Here is a 15,846-nt window from a genome sequence, read left to right as displayed (position 1 = left end):
ATACAGAATAACACATGTACTGAGAATTACACCCAGTATACAGGACAGGAGAAGTGGTACTGTGCAGTGTATATATATATACAGAATAACACATGTACTGAGAATTACACCCAGTATACAGGACAGGAGAAGTGGTACTGTGCAGTGCATATATACAGAATAATACACATACTGAGAATTACACCCACTATAAAGGAAAGGATAAGTGGCACTGTGCAGTGCATATATACAGAATAATACAGATACTGAGGATTACACTCAGTATACAGGACAGGAGCAGTGGTACTGTGTAGTGAATATTTACAGAATAATACAGATACTGAGGATTACACCCAGTATACAGGAAATGAGAAGTGGTACTGTGCAGTGTGTATATATACAGAATAATACAGATACTGATAATTACACCCAGTATACAGGACAGGAGAAGTGGTACTGTGTAGTGAATATTTACAGAATAATACAGATACTGAGGATTACACTCAGTATACAGGACAGGAGCAGTGGTACTGTGCAGTGTATATATACAGAATAATACAGATACTGAGAATTACACCCACTATACAGGAAAGGAGAAGTGGTACTGTGCAGTGTATATATACAGAATAATACAGATACTGATAATTACACCCAGTATATAGGACAGGAGAAGTGGTACTGTGTAGTGAATATTTACAGAATAATACAGATACTGAGGATTACACTCAGTATACAGGACAGGAGCGGTGGTACTGTGCAGTGAAAATATACAGAATAATACAAATACTGAGGATTACACCAGGATACAGGACAGGAGCAGTGGTACTGTGCAGTGTATATATACAGAATAATACAGATACTGAGGATTACACCCAGTATACAGGACAGGAGAAGTGGTACTGTGCAGTGTGTATATATAGAGAATAATACAGATACTGAGGATTACACCCACTATACAGGACAGGAGAAGTGGTACTGTGTAGTGAATATTTACAGAATAATACAGATACTGAGGATTACACTCAGTATACAGGACAGGAGCAGTGGTACTGTGCAGTGTATATATACAGAATAATACAGATACTGAGAATTACACCCAGTATACAGGAAAGGAGAAGTGGTACTGTGCAGTGTTTATATACAGAATAACACAGATACTGAGGATTACACCCAGTATACAGGACAGGAGCAGTGGCACTGTACAGTGCATATATACAGAATAATACAGATACTGAGAATTACACTCAATATACAGGACAGGAGAAGTGGTACTGTGCAATGTATATATACAGAATAATACAGATACTGAGGATTACACCAGTATACAGGACAGGAGCAGTGGTACTGTGCAGTGTATATATACAGAATAATACAGACACTGAGGATTACACCCAGTATACAGGACAGGAGAAGTGGTACTGTGCAATGTATATATACAGAATAATACAGATACTGAGAATTACACCCAGTATACAGGACAGGAGCAGTGGTACTGTGCAGTGTATATATACAGAATAATACAGATAATGAGAATTACACCCAGTATACAGGACATGAGAAGTGGTGCTGTGCAGTGTATATACAGAATAATACAGATACTGAGGATTACACCCAGTATACAGGACAGGAGAAGTGGTACTGTGCAGTGTATATATACAGCATAATACAGGTACTGAGGATTACACCCAGTATACATGACAGGAGAAGTGGCACTGTGCAGAGTATATATACAAGACTATAAGCTGATCTCAGTTTTCTTCGTTTCTCTCCAGGCATTGTACATTGCACACTGTCCCTGGTTGGGTGGATGTTGCAGATCTTGTTTCCAGTCCCTGGGCCTTGTCACGTGATATCACTTATAGGGGATTCCTGGCTGCAGTGTTAGGTTAGTGCTGGGTGCAGGGCATTGCTCAGGTCCTGGGGGCTGGGGCAGGAGTAATGGGGATTTATGTGGAGGTCCTGGAGTGATTGCACTGGAACTGGTGACCTTGGGGGTTCCAGGTTGTAGGTAAGAGGGACTTTGTATAACTGGGTCTCATCATGGACTTGTCCTGCAGCACAGCTCAATGACTGCAGCTGTTGTGGCTCCATTTTTGCACTGGGGTCTTTCATAACTTCAGTGCACCCCTCACAGTAATGAATGCAATAGAATAAATGTTACAATGTTAGGATTTTATAAATATCAATTGTTTGGTTTTCTTACTTAGATGTTACATTGTTGCAACATGATCCTATTCCTATCTGTGCACCATACGCTGCTCTTAAAGTGAACCCGTCATTTACTGAAGGCTCTGACCTCAGGCAGCTCGTCCTAGTGTGCGACAGCCTGAGAAATCTGAGTGACCACTGGTATCCATTGACTGACACCCAGCTTTACCATACAGGGATGGAATACACCTCAGCCACACAGAGGCGGGGCCTCTCTGTCCTGACACTGGGGAGGCGGGGGCCTCTCTGTCCTGACACTGGGGAGGCGGGGGCCTCTCTGTCCTGACACTGGGGAGGCGGGGGCCTCTCTGTCCTGACACTGGGGAGGCGGGGGCTTCTCTGTCCTGACACTGGGGAGGTCGGGGCTCGTGTTACATGGGGTGGAGATCTATGTATATCTCTTGCCACTGGCTGAAGCTTTGTGCCAACTAATGCCCAGCAGAGGGTACAATGTGGCCTTTGGTCCATACACACTATCTGACATTATTTTTTATGTGTAATCTCTTTTTCTTAAGGGTTATCCGGCTTATTTTACTTATTTTTTGTTATTTCACTATTGGGCTACATTGGGGCAGGTAAGTAGATAGTGACTATCTACCCACCCTGCTGTCAGCGCCTCTCCCCCGGCTCAGAGCGGTCATGTGACCGCTCCTGCCAGAATTTTCCTGCTTCCTGTGATGTCACGTCGACAGGGGCAGGAGCTTATGCTCTCCTTGTAGACGGGCATCACAGGAGACGTCATGTAGCCGCCCTACTGGGCAGGTACAGTGCGATAAGCCCCCGCCCCTCTCATCCTTCCCCGCTCCCTGTGGGCTGCTATCTGTGCTCTATATGTGCTGGGGTCCTGCACAAACAGGGTTGTCCTCATTGTGATGTATGGGGCCCGGGTAACTGTGCCCCCCCCTCCCCTGTGCACAGTCTCTCTCCTCACACTGTGATGAATGCTGCCTCCGGCGCTCCTGGCTTCTTAATACAGTCAGGAGCAGAGAGCAGGGACGTCACCTGATACCACTGTCAACAGCACTGAGCTCTGCATCACAGCACTGAGCTCTCTATCACTCAGCTGTAAGGAGGCTGCACTCATCACAGCACAGAGGAGAAGAGACAGCATGGGTGAGAGATGGGGACAGAGAACAGAGTGCACAGGTGAGAGACAGAGCGAGGGGGGCAGAGAAGACAGTGCACAGGTGAGAGACAGAGTGGTGGGGGGCAGAGAAGACAGTGCACAGGCGAGAGACCGAGCGAGGGGACAGAGAAGACAGTGCACGGGTGAGAGACAGAGCGAGGGGGGCAGAGAAGACAGTGCACGGGTGAGAGACAGAGCGAGGGGGGCAGAGAAGACAGTGCACGGGTGAGAGACAGAGCGAGGGGGGCAGAGAAGACAGTGCATGGGTGAGAGACAGAGCGAGGGGGCAGAGAAGAGCGTGCACGGGTGAGAGACAGGGGGGGTGCTGGGGGGGGCAGAGGAGACAGCGCAGGGGGAGAGAAGCGAGTGCATGAGGGGTGGATTATATATATTATATAACTCTAGGTGTGTGAGTCTATGTGTGTATATACTGTATCTCCTATAGACTCACATTGGGGGCTATATATAATTTTCATTACATAGTGTTCATTTATCTATCAGGTGCTGGGGCAGAATACTGACAGCCAATGAGTGTGCAGAAGGCGGGGCTGGACACTGAAGCTGTGACTGTGAGTTTGGAAGTCAAACAAGTCATGTGTGGTTGAGCTGTAGGTAAATAAAGCAGCGGCAGAGAATAAAGTGAAAATTCAAGAGGAACAAAAGTTAGAAAACAAAAAAAAATAATGTAGGGATGTTTTATATGACAATACAGCACAGATTAGCTTAAAACATTTTTGAGTTTACGTCGCACAACTCCTTTAAGGTTAAAGTTAACGTTTCACAGAAATAAAGAAAAAACAGATAGGTACTACATTATATAGCTGAGGAAACCACCTCACAGATTGCCATATCACACATTGTATACAACATCTGCGCTAACAAAGAGCTCGGTACAGTAACCCCAACCATAAAAAATCTCCAACAATTGGAACGTCAGACCCCAAGTAAGGCGAGACCGACTATAGACAATATATCAATAGATCACTTCTAGGATAATTTACAATGGGACAGTAATGGCCTAATATGTCGTGTTATAACCCCAGCCATGCCCTTTATTGACCTGTCCTTTCCACCACTCATTCTGGGAGACTGTTTTAGGGACAGTGATTCTGTACCATCCGCCCGCCTATAGCTGGCATCTCTTATCCACCTCCATCAGCACTGGGCACTGCCTGTTGGGTGAGAGAGTTGCGTTGCCCTATGCAAAATTACCAGGTGCCTTCTTTACTGGGATCACTCCGATATCCATCAGGCGGCAAGACGTAGATTTCCATCTTTAAAACTGTCACCTAGAGCATGGCAGCCCAGAGAAGACCATTAGAGCATATTAGGCAAGGCACAGCCATTCTCCCATCATTTATGCTTCAGTGGCAGACTTTGGGCACAGTGCCACACTACAAGCACGGTTCACCTGTAATGAGGGATTAGTGGTATTACACTTCATTTCCACTATGGTGCCAGGCTTAGTTTATTGGCAGTCACTCAGACTCTTTTTGTACCTCCTCTGCAGCGATGCCTCCCGTCCCGCCACACAACTTTTCCTGGGTGGAGCCTGGTCTTCTGTCTGGCATGGCGATGCCCCGTCTACCTGCTCATTATGACTACCTCTATGAGAATGGTATCCGACATCTCGTGACCCTAACAGAGCACAAACCTCCTTACCATGACACCTGCCCTGGCATCACCCTTCACCGTATCCGTATCATGGACTTCTGCCCACCCAGCCTGGAGCAGATCAAGACTTTCCTGAAGATTGTGGACGATGCCAGAGCCAAAGGAGAGGTGGGTGGCATCCTTTATACAAGAAATACAAGCGATATATTATGATGAGGGTCTGATTCCCCAGAACCCACCCCACTGATTAGCTGATTGAAGATGCCAAGGTCAACAATAACTGACAGCTTCTAACATTGTGTAACGGCTGTGAATTGTACTGCCGCTCTCTCCCATTCATGTAGAATGGTCACAGTACCATTTACGGCCAGGAGTCATTGTGTGGCGCTGTGGACCTGATTGGAGGGTTTTCTGAAAATCAAATACCCTCAAGTTCTGCCCCAGAAACCCCTTTAAACACAATAAAAGTGTCTATAACATAATTCTGCAACCTTAATCTGACAAGAAAAGCTGCAAACAATCAGCAAGCTTCTGTTGACAGATGTCTTAGGGCGGCTTTGCACACTACGACATCGCAGGTGCGATGTCGGTGGGGTCAAATCGAAAGTGACGCACATCCGGCGTCACTTGCGATGTCGTAGTGTGTAAATCCTAGATGATACGATGAACGAGCACAAAAGCGTCGTTATCGTATCATCGGTGCAGGCTCCGACATTTCCATAATGCCGGTGCCGCGACAGGTACGATGTAGTTCCTCGTTCCTGCGGCAGCACACATCGCTATGTGTGAAGCCGCAGGAACATCACCTTACCTGCCGCCAGCGGCTATACGGAAGGAAGGAGGTGGGCGGGATGTTTACGTCCCGCTCATCTCCGCCCCTCCGCCGCCATTGGCCACCTGCCGTGTGACGTCGCTGTGACGCCGCATGACCCGCCCCCTTAGGAAGGAGGTGGGTCGCCGGCCAGAGCGACGGTCGCAGGGCAGGTGAGTGCATGTGAAGCTGGCGTAACGATAATTATCGCTACGGCAGCTATTACAAGATATCGTACCTGCGACAGGGGCAGGGACTATCGCGTGCGACATCGCAGCATCGGCTTGCGATGTCGCAAGGTGCAAAGCCCGCCTTAGGGTGCGTGCCCACGATCAGTGTTTGCAGTGTTTTCGATGTAGCATGCTTCAGCTGCGTCCAAAACGCTGCATTGTGAAGTACAAGCATAGTGGATGGGATTTCTAGAAAACCCGTGCCCACTATGCTTTTTTTTTCCGCAGCAAACACTGACCTGCGGTGCGTGTTTCCAGCATGTCAATTATTTAGCGAGACCACAAGCGAGAGCCCGCATTGCACTGCACCCTGATCATGGGTACAAGCAGCTGCGTTCTCCTGCGGAGGAGACTCGCAGCCCCGCAGGTCAGGACTCGCTGCGTTCTGAACGCAGCGAGTCCTGATCGTGGGCACATACCCTTTTTCTAATTGGTCACATCTAGTGTCATGCTAGGTACGGGGAAGTACCATGAGAATAGTGAAAGGAAAGGGAAACCCTGTGTTTAGGGAAAGGAGAGATTGTGACCCCTGACCAAACCTTCTGCTGGTCCCTGGCTTCCATCACCACCCAAGATAGGTTCCGCAGCTATGCACTGAGCCAAATACCACACACTGGCTGACCCTGAAGTAGGTCCTAGGTAGAGAGCGGAAGGGATGAGCGCTTAGTCAACGCCACTAAACTCTAAAGAAGACAACAGGGATAATAAATGGGGCAGGGAGGGGGGAGGTAAACAAATAACTTAGCTCCAGATGACTCATGAGGAACTACAACAGCAACAAAGTTTCGCCAGATGTATACACCCTGACTGCTTGCTGTGAAGACATCTTAAGGGTATTAGACCTATCACTAGCACAGAGTAAAGGGAAATGAGGGTATATGGGAAGGGAAGTGATGATGACAAACAGCTGAAAGGGTGAATAACTCTGCAGGGTCCTAAAGGGAAAGGGATGAAAACCAAGCAGAGGAGATACATGGGATGCCAGATACATCAAGCAGGAATAATAGAAGGTCAAGTAGCAGTTTGCGGAGCCGAACGCTGTGACCTTCAATAGCCAGACACCACATGACTGTCTGCCACCCGTGACATCTAGTGAATTTCTGCTACATATAAAGAATATAAATATAGGCTGATATACAGGAATCATGAGGAGCAGGGCTGCGTACCGAGCAGTGGTGTTAGAATAATGAACACATTCAGCCCCAGGTCTGCTACCTTCTCATTACCTCCACATCTGACACTCGACTTTCTTTTCTAGGCTGTCGCAGTTCACTGCCTTCATGGTTACGGCCGGACCGGTACCATGTTGGCTTGCTATCTGGTAAAATCTAAAAAAATCACTGGAGTGGACGCCATTCATGAAATCCGCCAGCTCCGGCGTGGATCCATAGAGACGACCGAGCAGGAAAAGGCTGTGATACAGTTCCACCACCACATTAAGTGATGAAGGAGGGAAGCTCCTGGGGGACTCTGGCATATAATGACGGGACTTATTGCTATATGTAGTATTTATATACAATATCTGTTTATCATGAAAGCATTGTATCTAGGAAATAACATGTGCAGGTCATGGCCTGATAGAGGCTAGAGAATGAAGAAAAGATCATTACATATAGGCTGAAGATTAGAGGAAAGGTCACTATATTGGGACTGGAGATTAGAGGAAAGGTCATGACAGAGGGGATGATGATTAGAGGAAAAGTCATGACACAGGGGCTGACGATTAGCAGAAAGGTCATTACATAGGGGCTGAATAATAAGGGAGGTCTCAAACCTTTCCTCTAATCTTCAGCCCCTATATAATAACTTTTCACCTATTATTCAGCCCCTAAGGTGTGACCTTTATTTATTCTTCATCCCCTATGTAAATCTAGTGCCTGTGTACTGATCCTTGTTGTATGTTTCAGTCCCAGTGTAATGACTTTTCCTCTCTTCTTCAGTCCCTGTATATTGACTTTTTTTCTAATGTTTAGACCCTGTGTAATGACCCAGTCATCATCCTGTGAATAAATTTGAATAACATTACCCATGTTACCTGCAATATATTTTAAAATGACATCTATATTATGCAACATGCAGGGGCGAACATATCCTAGAGGCAGAATGGGCACCTACCTATTTCCAGGAGGCACCTCTCTTTCTACACAGCTGATGCCACCATTTTCCCATTTAATGAGTAGAGACCCCCATAGTGATTGGAAGGGGTTTGTATAGTTTATTGTGACTTCTTGAAATTCCTAATCCGCTTGTGAAAAGCATGAGTTGTCTCATAACTGGCTGCCGCTCCGCCGTCAGGAAACCTCCCGGATTATGGGGCATTAGCTGCTGCGTCACTTAAGGATTTCTCACTATTTTAACCATAAATACAGATAAGCACCCAAGCCAAGCTAGGGGCGGCAATAAGTAATACAAGCTTCCTTACTACTCATCAGTAACGCTTCTATGGCACTAACCGTATCTACCTGTCTTAGGGCATGGTTCTAAGGACCAGGACCTGCTTTACCCTACATGCTGCCCTGAAGGTGTAACCTTGGTACCTCTATACCACATTCACCTTAGATTTAGAGAACCAAAACCGTCAGAGACTTAATGGTTAGACTACACTTATCCCTTCCCCAGGTCTTTGTGGATGGCACCCATGTAGCTAAAAGGGAATGTGGCCAACCAAGCCTCAGCCCCATCTATCCAAGAGTTTTGGTCTGTATCCAAGCTTTGGACAAAGATTTTGATACCAGGTCCTCTCTTCCTCCTATGTATGTCTCATGATCTGCACACTTTTTAAACCGTATAGTGCTGTAAGCCTTCCTCAGGGGCGGGACCATTACTAATCATGGACGCGCACTAAGAGGGTGGGGCTTAACTCCAGGAGAAGAGGAGGCCTAATTTCGGTGTTGCTATGGGCCCACCTGTCTAGATTTATTTAGGAGATATTGATTGTAGACTCTGTCTTTGTTTTTTTGTTTTTGTTTTTTTTTACCTCTAGTGGGCGATCTGTAGATGGATTTATGTGAATCCTAACACAAAGTACATACAGGATGATCTGGAGGGTTCAGACACGGGCGATACATGTGGCCAGTGACTGATGTAATTCATACTTTCTGCTTTCCGACCCACCGGCTGCATCTTTGTCCACAAATATCCGGCGCTTGTTACAACAAGTCGCATCCGTTAGGCAAAATAAACACAGGATCATCAGGGACAAAGAAACCGCCAGCCAAGCACTGAGTGTGTTATTGCTGAAAATACCGGCCCCCCCAGTATGGGCAGCAGCACAGTGACCCCAGGGAGGACATCACTGAGCTCTACATCGACAGCCAGGAATAAATTGCATACTTGATGGTAAAAAACCCTAGAAATAACCATTGTCCTGGTGGTAAACTTACTGCATCAGATATTCTATATTTCACCTACGTGGCTTAAATAGCTCTTAGCCAGAAGGATAACCTAAAATGTGCTGGAGCTGCCGCTGATTTCAGACCATATGGTCATCCTGCTCTACAATATATCTCCTTCTGTAGTAATAAATGGCTGATAGGTTGCCAAGCTCCACCCCCTTGTACAATAAGATTGCTTTACCTCTCTCCCAAAAAATGTTTGGGTAGGGTGGTCTAATCAGGGACAGGGGAATGAATGTCAGTTTTACTTATTTCTCAAACTGAAAAATTGGGGTCTAAGGCATAATGTGTCTACTTGTGGACAGTGCCAGATCGGAATAAGGAGACTTATAGGCCATACAATGCTCCTCTGGGAAATTAAATCTGAAAATCTAATTTAAATAATGTCATTTTTTTAATGTGACCTCCAGACTGGCTAACTATGTGATCACCAGGGGACATCATTTATGGTTATTGCAGTAAAATAAACATTTTTTTTCTCTCCTAAAAATAAAGCATATTGGAAGAATGAACATTTTAAATTATTGAAAAAAACCCCAAAAAACTATTTTAATATTTACATTATTCCTGGAAATTATTTTTTTTATTTCTTCTAAGCTGACTTCTTTATTTTCCTTGAAACACAGGATATTGCGGTTTAAAAATTAATGTTAAACATTTAAGAAATAATTGAAAATATTTTAAATAAATAATATCTTTCCAGAAATTCATGTAAAAAAATGTACAGTCATGGCTGTAAGTGTTGGCACCCTTGAAATTGTTCCAGAAAATGAAGTATTTCTCCCAGAAAATGATTGTCACTGCACGTTTTATTATACATGTTTATTTATTTTATTTATTGGAACAAGACAAAGAAACACAGATAAGAAAAGCGAATTGGGCAGAATTTCACACAAAACTCCAAAACTGGCCCGGACAAAATTGCTGGCACCCTCAACTTAAGGGGGCTTTACACGGTAGCGATATCGCTAGCAATTTCTAGCGATAGCGAGCATGTAAGTACCCGCCCCCGTCGCGCATGCGATTGTTTGTGATCGCTGCCGTAGCGAACATTATCGCTACGCAGCGTCACACATACTTACCTGGTAGGCGTCGTCGCTGTGACTGCCGAACAATCCCTCCTTCAAGGGGGAGGGACGTTCGGCATCACAGCGACGTCACCGCAACGTCACTAAGCGGCCGGCCAATCAAAGCAGAGGGGCGGAGATGAGCAGGACGTAACATCCCGCCCACCTCCTTCCTTCCTCATTGGGGCCGGCGGCAGGTAAGGAGACGTTCCTCGCTCATGCGGTGTCAGACATAGCGATGTGTGCTGCCGCATGAGCGATGAACCACAACGCTAAACAACCCTTACCGATTTTTGACTTTGGGACGACCTCTCCATGGTGAACGATTTTCACCATTTTTGAGGTCGCCTAAGGTCGCTGATATTACACGCTGCGATATCGTTAATGACGCCGGATGTGCGTCACTAACAACTTGACCCCGGTGACCAAACATTAACGATATCGTAGCGTGTAAAGCCCCCTTTAATATTGGATTGCACACCCTTTGGAATAAATACCTGCAATCAGTCGCTTCCTATAACCATCCAAAAGATTCTTCCTCCTCTCACCTGGAATCTCGGACTCTTCTTTATAAATTGCTCCAGGTCTCTCATATCTGAAGGCGCCTTCTCTTCTCCCAAGAGCAATTTTAAGATCTCTCCACAGGTCTCAATAGGATTTAGATCCCAAATCATTGTTGCCTCTTCAGAACTCTCCAGTGCTTTGTTTCCATCCATTGCTGGGGGCTTCTTGAAATATGGTTGGGATCATTGTGCTGCTGGAAGACCCATGACCTAGGACAAAAACTCAGCTTTCTGACACTGGGCACTATTATTGCCACCCAAAATCCTTTGGTAATGTTCAGATTTCATGATGCCTTATACAGAGTCGATGCTCCCAGTGCCAGAGACAGCAAAACAACCCAAAACATCTTTCCCAGAAGGATTTTGGCTCACTCATGTACATTTTAGCAAAAGTGCAGTCATGCTTTTTTCTGTCTTTTGGGTCTCCTCCATAGCGTTTCATTTCATTCAGATGTGGACGGATAGTTCGTGCTGACACTGATGCCCCCTGAGCCTGCAGGACAGCTTGAATGTCTTTGGAACTTGATTTGGGCTTATCCACCACCCGGACTATCCTGCGTTGCAACCTTTCATCCGCCTTGCCGTCCACGTCCAGGGAGATTAGCTACAGTGCCATGGGCTGTATATTTCTTGATTATGTTGCGCACCGTAGACAAAGCAACATCAAGATCTCTGGAGATGGACTTGTAACCTTGAGATTGTTGATATTTTACAACAATTTTGGTTCTCAAGTCCTCAGAATTTCTCCTCTTTCTGTTCTCCATGCTTAGTGTGACACACACAGACACACAATGCAAAGATAGAGTCAACTTCTCCCTTTTTTATTTGGTTTCAGGTGTGATTTTCATATTGCCCACACCTGTTACTTGCCACAGGTGAGTTTGACTGAGCATCACATGCTTGAAATAAAGCTGTTTACCCACAATTTTGGAAAGGTGGCAACAATTTTGTTTGGATCATTTTTGGGGTTTTGTGAGAAATTATGTCCAATTTTCTTTTTTTTTCTCGGTTTTCTTTTTATGTTGTTTGAAAACCTACAAAAGAAAAAAACATGTGTATAACAAAACGTGTAATTGCAATAATATTCTGGGTTAAATAGTTCATTTTCTGGAACAATTTCAGGGGTGCCAACACTTTCAACCATGACTGTATATCAATATACACAAAATATATAATTTAAAAATAATAATATATAAAAAAAATGTATGGGTTTTTTTTTTTATATAACATAAAAAAAAATCGAAAAAATTAAATCAAAAGCATTTTCTAAGCATAGTGCAATATCTGGATCATCATGAAGAATTGGAGGAAGTTTCATTTGATCATGGATGTATCTTATATGGTGGTTTAAATGTTATGGATTCACTCACTGGGGTAAATGACAGAATTTGCATTTTTTGAGGCGGCGAATTTGCAGATTGTGCATTTCTTAGGTTAAAAATCTTAGGTGTGGTGCAGTACACCAAGCTTCCACCAGAGGGAGACAGTACAGCAGCCATGTCTCCAGCAAGAACACAGGACTACATTTCCCATAGTGCACCCCTGACTGTGGCTGATTGGCTGCAGCTGCTGAGCCTGTGATGGGTAGACAGCGGCAGGGCAGTCTTGGCAGCTGGCAGCTTCATTGGTTGTTGCTGTGGAAACAATGGGCGCTTGATTGAAAGAGTGGGTGGGCTTCAGCATCATGGGGCACACCTACTATTATGTTTGCAAGTTGCAGGCTGGCAGGGAGTTCAGGCAGGAATAGAAAGGAGGAGAGAAGGGGGGGAATTAAGACACAGGAGCTTGAAGAGCGGAGTGCAAGCTTCCCTGGCAAAATTGCCCCTAGTGAGTGCGGCTCGGGCACAGGTACTGGTACCATCCATAGTCTCTGTGGGTCCAGCAATTATTGGGGTGCGCCTCCAACATGTGCGTCCTCATCCCATGAGGCGGGAGGTCCCTGCCAGCCTCCTACCTTCTGTAATAGAATTTGCGACTAATGAAGGATCCCTGGCATGCTGGCAACAGGTAGAGGGTGGATCCAATCTGGGCGGTCCAGCTTCATGCCCTCCGACAGCTTCTGGTGTGCTAGGTGGTCCGGCCACCAGGACCTACACACCACCCCTTCTTATCCATGCGTATATCCCAGGCCATCCATGGGCCCTGCTCCGCCAGGTAAGTCGAAGGTGTTGCGTCCGGTAACACTTGACCACACAATGAGCACCGTCACATGTCTGGGACTTGTTGATCTTTTGTTCGATCCCGTTATTTTGATATTTTTCCTTTTTTTTGTACCCTGCTCGCCTTGGTGGCACACTGGCATTTCTATGTGCCAGGACGTTCCCTTTACCATGACTGAAGTGACCCTTGAAGCCCAGCCAGCCATCTCTTAATAGTCCCCTATATACCAATGCTAGGGTAATTTGGTATCGGGTAGGGGGTGCTGTGTAGTCACCCCCATCCTATGTGTATACCCCTACATGTCAATATATTGTATCCTGTCCCCAAAAATCATGAACTCTATGGCCGACTCTTCTCCCGGTTCTCGTATAACTACATCGTATGTAGATAATCCAGGGGTGGGGGTGGGGGGGATTTATGTGGTCTCCGGTGAAATAAGTAGCAGAAGAGCTTACAATCTAACGTCGACTCAAGGTCACATAGACGAAGGGGTGGTGATAACGGGGTGTTGTCGGGGATTAGGGTCTTTTCGGAAGGGACAAAGGGACTGTAATCCATATTATCTCTTCCCTTCCGCGCAGACAATGGAGGCGAGGGGCAGGATCGCCCTCCTAGACTGGACGGCGCAATAAAATGCCAATTATTCCCTGTGACATTTAGTGCCTATCCTTCAGCCGGGTGATCCTGGGGGGCGACGATGGTTGTGAATGTGTCACATTGTTTGATAAGGGCCTTTATTCCTTCCGTGCCACAATAAAACTATTTCATTCGGGGATGAATCCAAATCCCGAGGCCTCACTTTGTCTCCACGGGGATTTTATATCGCCGTGGGGCGATGGGGTGTGGGGTCCGCCCTCTTTCCCCCTCGTAAAATCAGCGACTGCGGAGCTGGAGAAGAATAGGTTTGCAGTCAAACCTGCTCTATGCGTTCGACATCGGCCTGGGTAAAGTGCTATGCAGGTTTCCCGTCTACGCCTTGTGGTGTAATGGCAGACCCTCGTTACGAGGATAAGGAAGGGGGGGGTTGCCAGTGTTATATACCATGTGGTAGCTGGGAGGTTAACTTGGAGAGAACAGGTATAAGCAATCAAACGCGTTGCCTTTATACAACGCACCTGTCGTCACCTACCTGGGCCTCAGGGCTCTACCAAAATGCCAAAAATGCAACTTTTTGTGTTGTAGTTTTATGGAATTATCTAACACCTGGCCATGGTAGGTGACTAAAAATCAGCTGCCGTTTAGAAAAGCCAAATATTTATTTTTATGTATTTGTGTTTCTTATTTTGCGTATTAATTTGATATTGTTTATTTTTCTGAAATATTTTTCATGTCGACTGCATGCTACAATACGGTTTTTATGATAACGATGACGTCTTAATTTTTAACATTCGTGACTCTAAATTCTGTTTTGATGATTTGTTGTCGGTGTGAATTCCCCCGGCTGGGATGTTGTTGACTTCTTCATTGCTCAGAATGGAATTAGCGAGAAACTTGTGGAATTGATGATGCCGTCATAATGCTGGAGCTTGAAGCCGAGACGAGTCTGTCGCTTAACTCTTTGTGGCTGCATCATTTGTGCAGTCCTATGTAACACCACAGATAACGTAGTGCATTTCACCTGCAGTCCTGTGTAATATCACAGATAATTGAGTTCTTCTACTTCCCATTTTATTATTAAAATGAACATTTTGAAAACTATCAGCATTATCTTGAGAACTGTTTTAAAGGTATCTCTGACACTGTTTATGATGTCATACTTATAAGGTCGTCATCTATGATGTCATCTTACAATAGAGAGTCTTTGTGAGGCACAGACTTGGGTGTGATATCCCATAGCATCAGGTTTATTTAGTCCAATATCCCATAGCATCAGGTTTATTTAGTCCAGTTTTGTTACTTTTGCAAATCCAAAAATCCAGAAATCTGATATAAAGTATGACTTCACTGCCTATGACACCATATCCATGATGTCATCAATGACATCATCAGCGCTTTTAAAATGCTGTTGGGTCTCATCGTCCACACTGTGTTGTCCCTGTCTGTATCACTATTTGTCACACCCACATGCAATGCTATCATACATTGTGTGACAGAATATCATCATTGCCTGGTGAAATATTCTTATTTATCTGTGACTTGTAGTTCTCGATTATGTGATGTCACTGAGGGGGTTAAATCTGATAGGTCATTTATTGTATGATGTCACAAAAATCTGATCAATTTTGACGGTTACATTGTATAGCTATGGGATGTATCGTTCAAGTTGTGATGTCACTGAGGGCAAGGCTATGGGTATAATGGATGATGTGATGTCACTGGGGCAAGGCTATGGGTATAATGGATGATGTGATGTCACTGGGGCAAGGCTATGGGTATAATGGATGATGTGATGTCACTGGGGCAAGGCTATGGGTATAATGGATGATGTGATGTCACTGAGGGCAAGGCTATTGGTGTAATGGATGATGTGATGTCACTGAGGGCAAGGCTATGGGTATAATGGATGATGTGATGTCACTGGGGCAAGGCTATGGGTATAATGGATGATGTGATGTCACTGGGGCAAGGCTATGGGTATAATGGATGATGTGATGTCACTGAGGGCAAGGCTATTGGTGTAATGGATGATGTGATGTCACTGAGGGCAAGGCTATGGGTATAATGGATGATGTGATGTCACTGGGGCAAGGCTA

General features: G+C 45.3%; 2 protein-coding genes and 1 long non-coding RNA gene across 7 annotated transcripts in view; 2 read left to right on the top strand and 1 right to left on the bottom strand.

Annotated features, from left to right (window-relative positions):
- The window catches only part of LOC142257480 (uncharacterized), a 259,149-nt gene that overhangs the window by 29,408 nt on the left and 213,895 nt on the right, over nucleotides 1–15,846 (bottom strand). The window lies entirely within an intron of this gene.
- On the top strand, nucleotides 1,804–7,993 carry DUSP23 (dual specificity phosphatase 23). 3 transcript variants are annotated; one of them, XM_075330817.1, is made up of 3 exons: nucleotides 1,804–1,864; nucleotides 4,824–5,095; nucleotides 7,227–7,993. In XM_075330817.1, exons 2-3 carry the CDS (start codon nucleotides 4,826–4,828, stop codon nucleotides 7,410–7,412), a joined length of 456 nt encoding a protein of 151 aa, XP_075186932.1. In that variant the 5' UTR covers nucleotides 1,804–1,864; nucleotides 4,824–4,825; the 3' UTR covers nucleotides 7,413–7,993. The 3 variants fall into 3 exon arrangements, with proteins under 3 accessions (XP_075186932.1, XP_075186930.1, XP_075186931.1); XM_075330815.1 differs by lacking the exon at nucleotides 1,804–1,864 and adding an exon at nucleotides 1,873–1,987; XM_075330816.1 differs by lacking the exon at nucleotides 1,804–1,864 and adding an exon at nucleotides 3,815–3,882.
- IGSF9 (immunoglobulin superfamily member 9) overlaps nucleotides 12,642–15,846 on the top strand; it is an 81,539-nt gene continuing 78,334 nt past the window's right edge. For all 3 annotated transcript variants that reach the window (XM_075329606.1, XM_075329607.1, XM_075329605.1), the window contains exon 1: nucleotides 12,642–13,147. The gene's annotated coding sequence lies outside the window, so the exon portion shown is untranslated. The remainder of the gene's footprint in view (nucleotides 13,148–15,846) is intronic.

The sequence above is a fragment of the Anomaloglossus baeobatrachus genome, chromosome 12 (genome assembly GCF_048569485.1).
Source record: "Anomaloglossus baeobatrachus isolate aAnoBae1 chromosome 12, aAnoBae1.hap1, whole genome shotgun sequence".
NCBI lineage: Eukaryota > Metazoa > Chordata > Amphibia > Anura > Aromobatidae > Anomaloglossus > Anomaloglossus baeobatrachus.
This window is presented reverse-complemented; position numbering and strand designations above follow the sequence as displayed.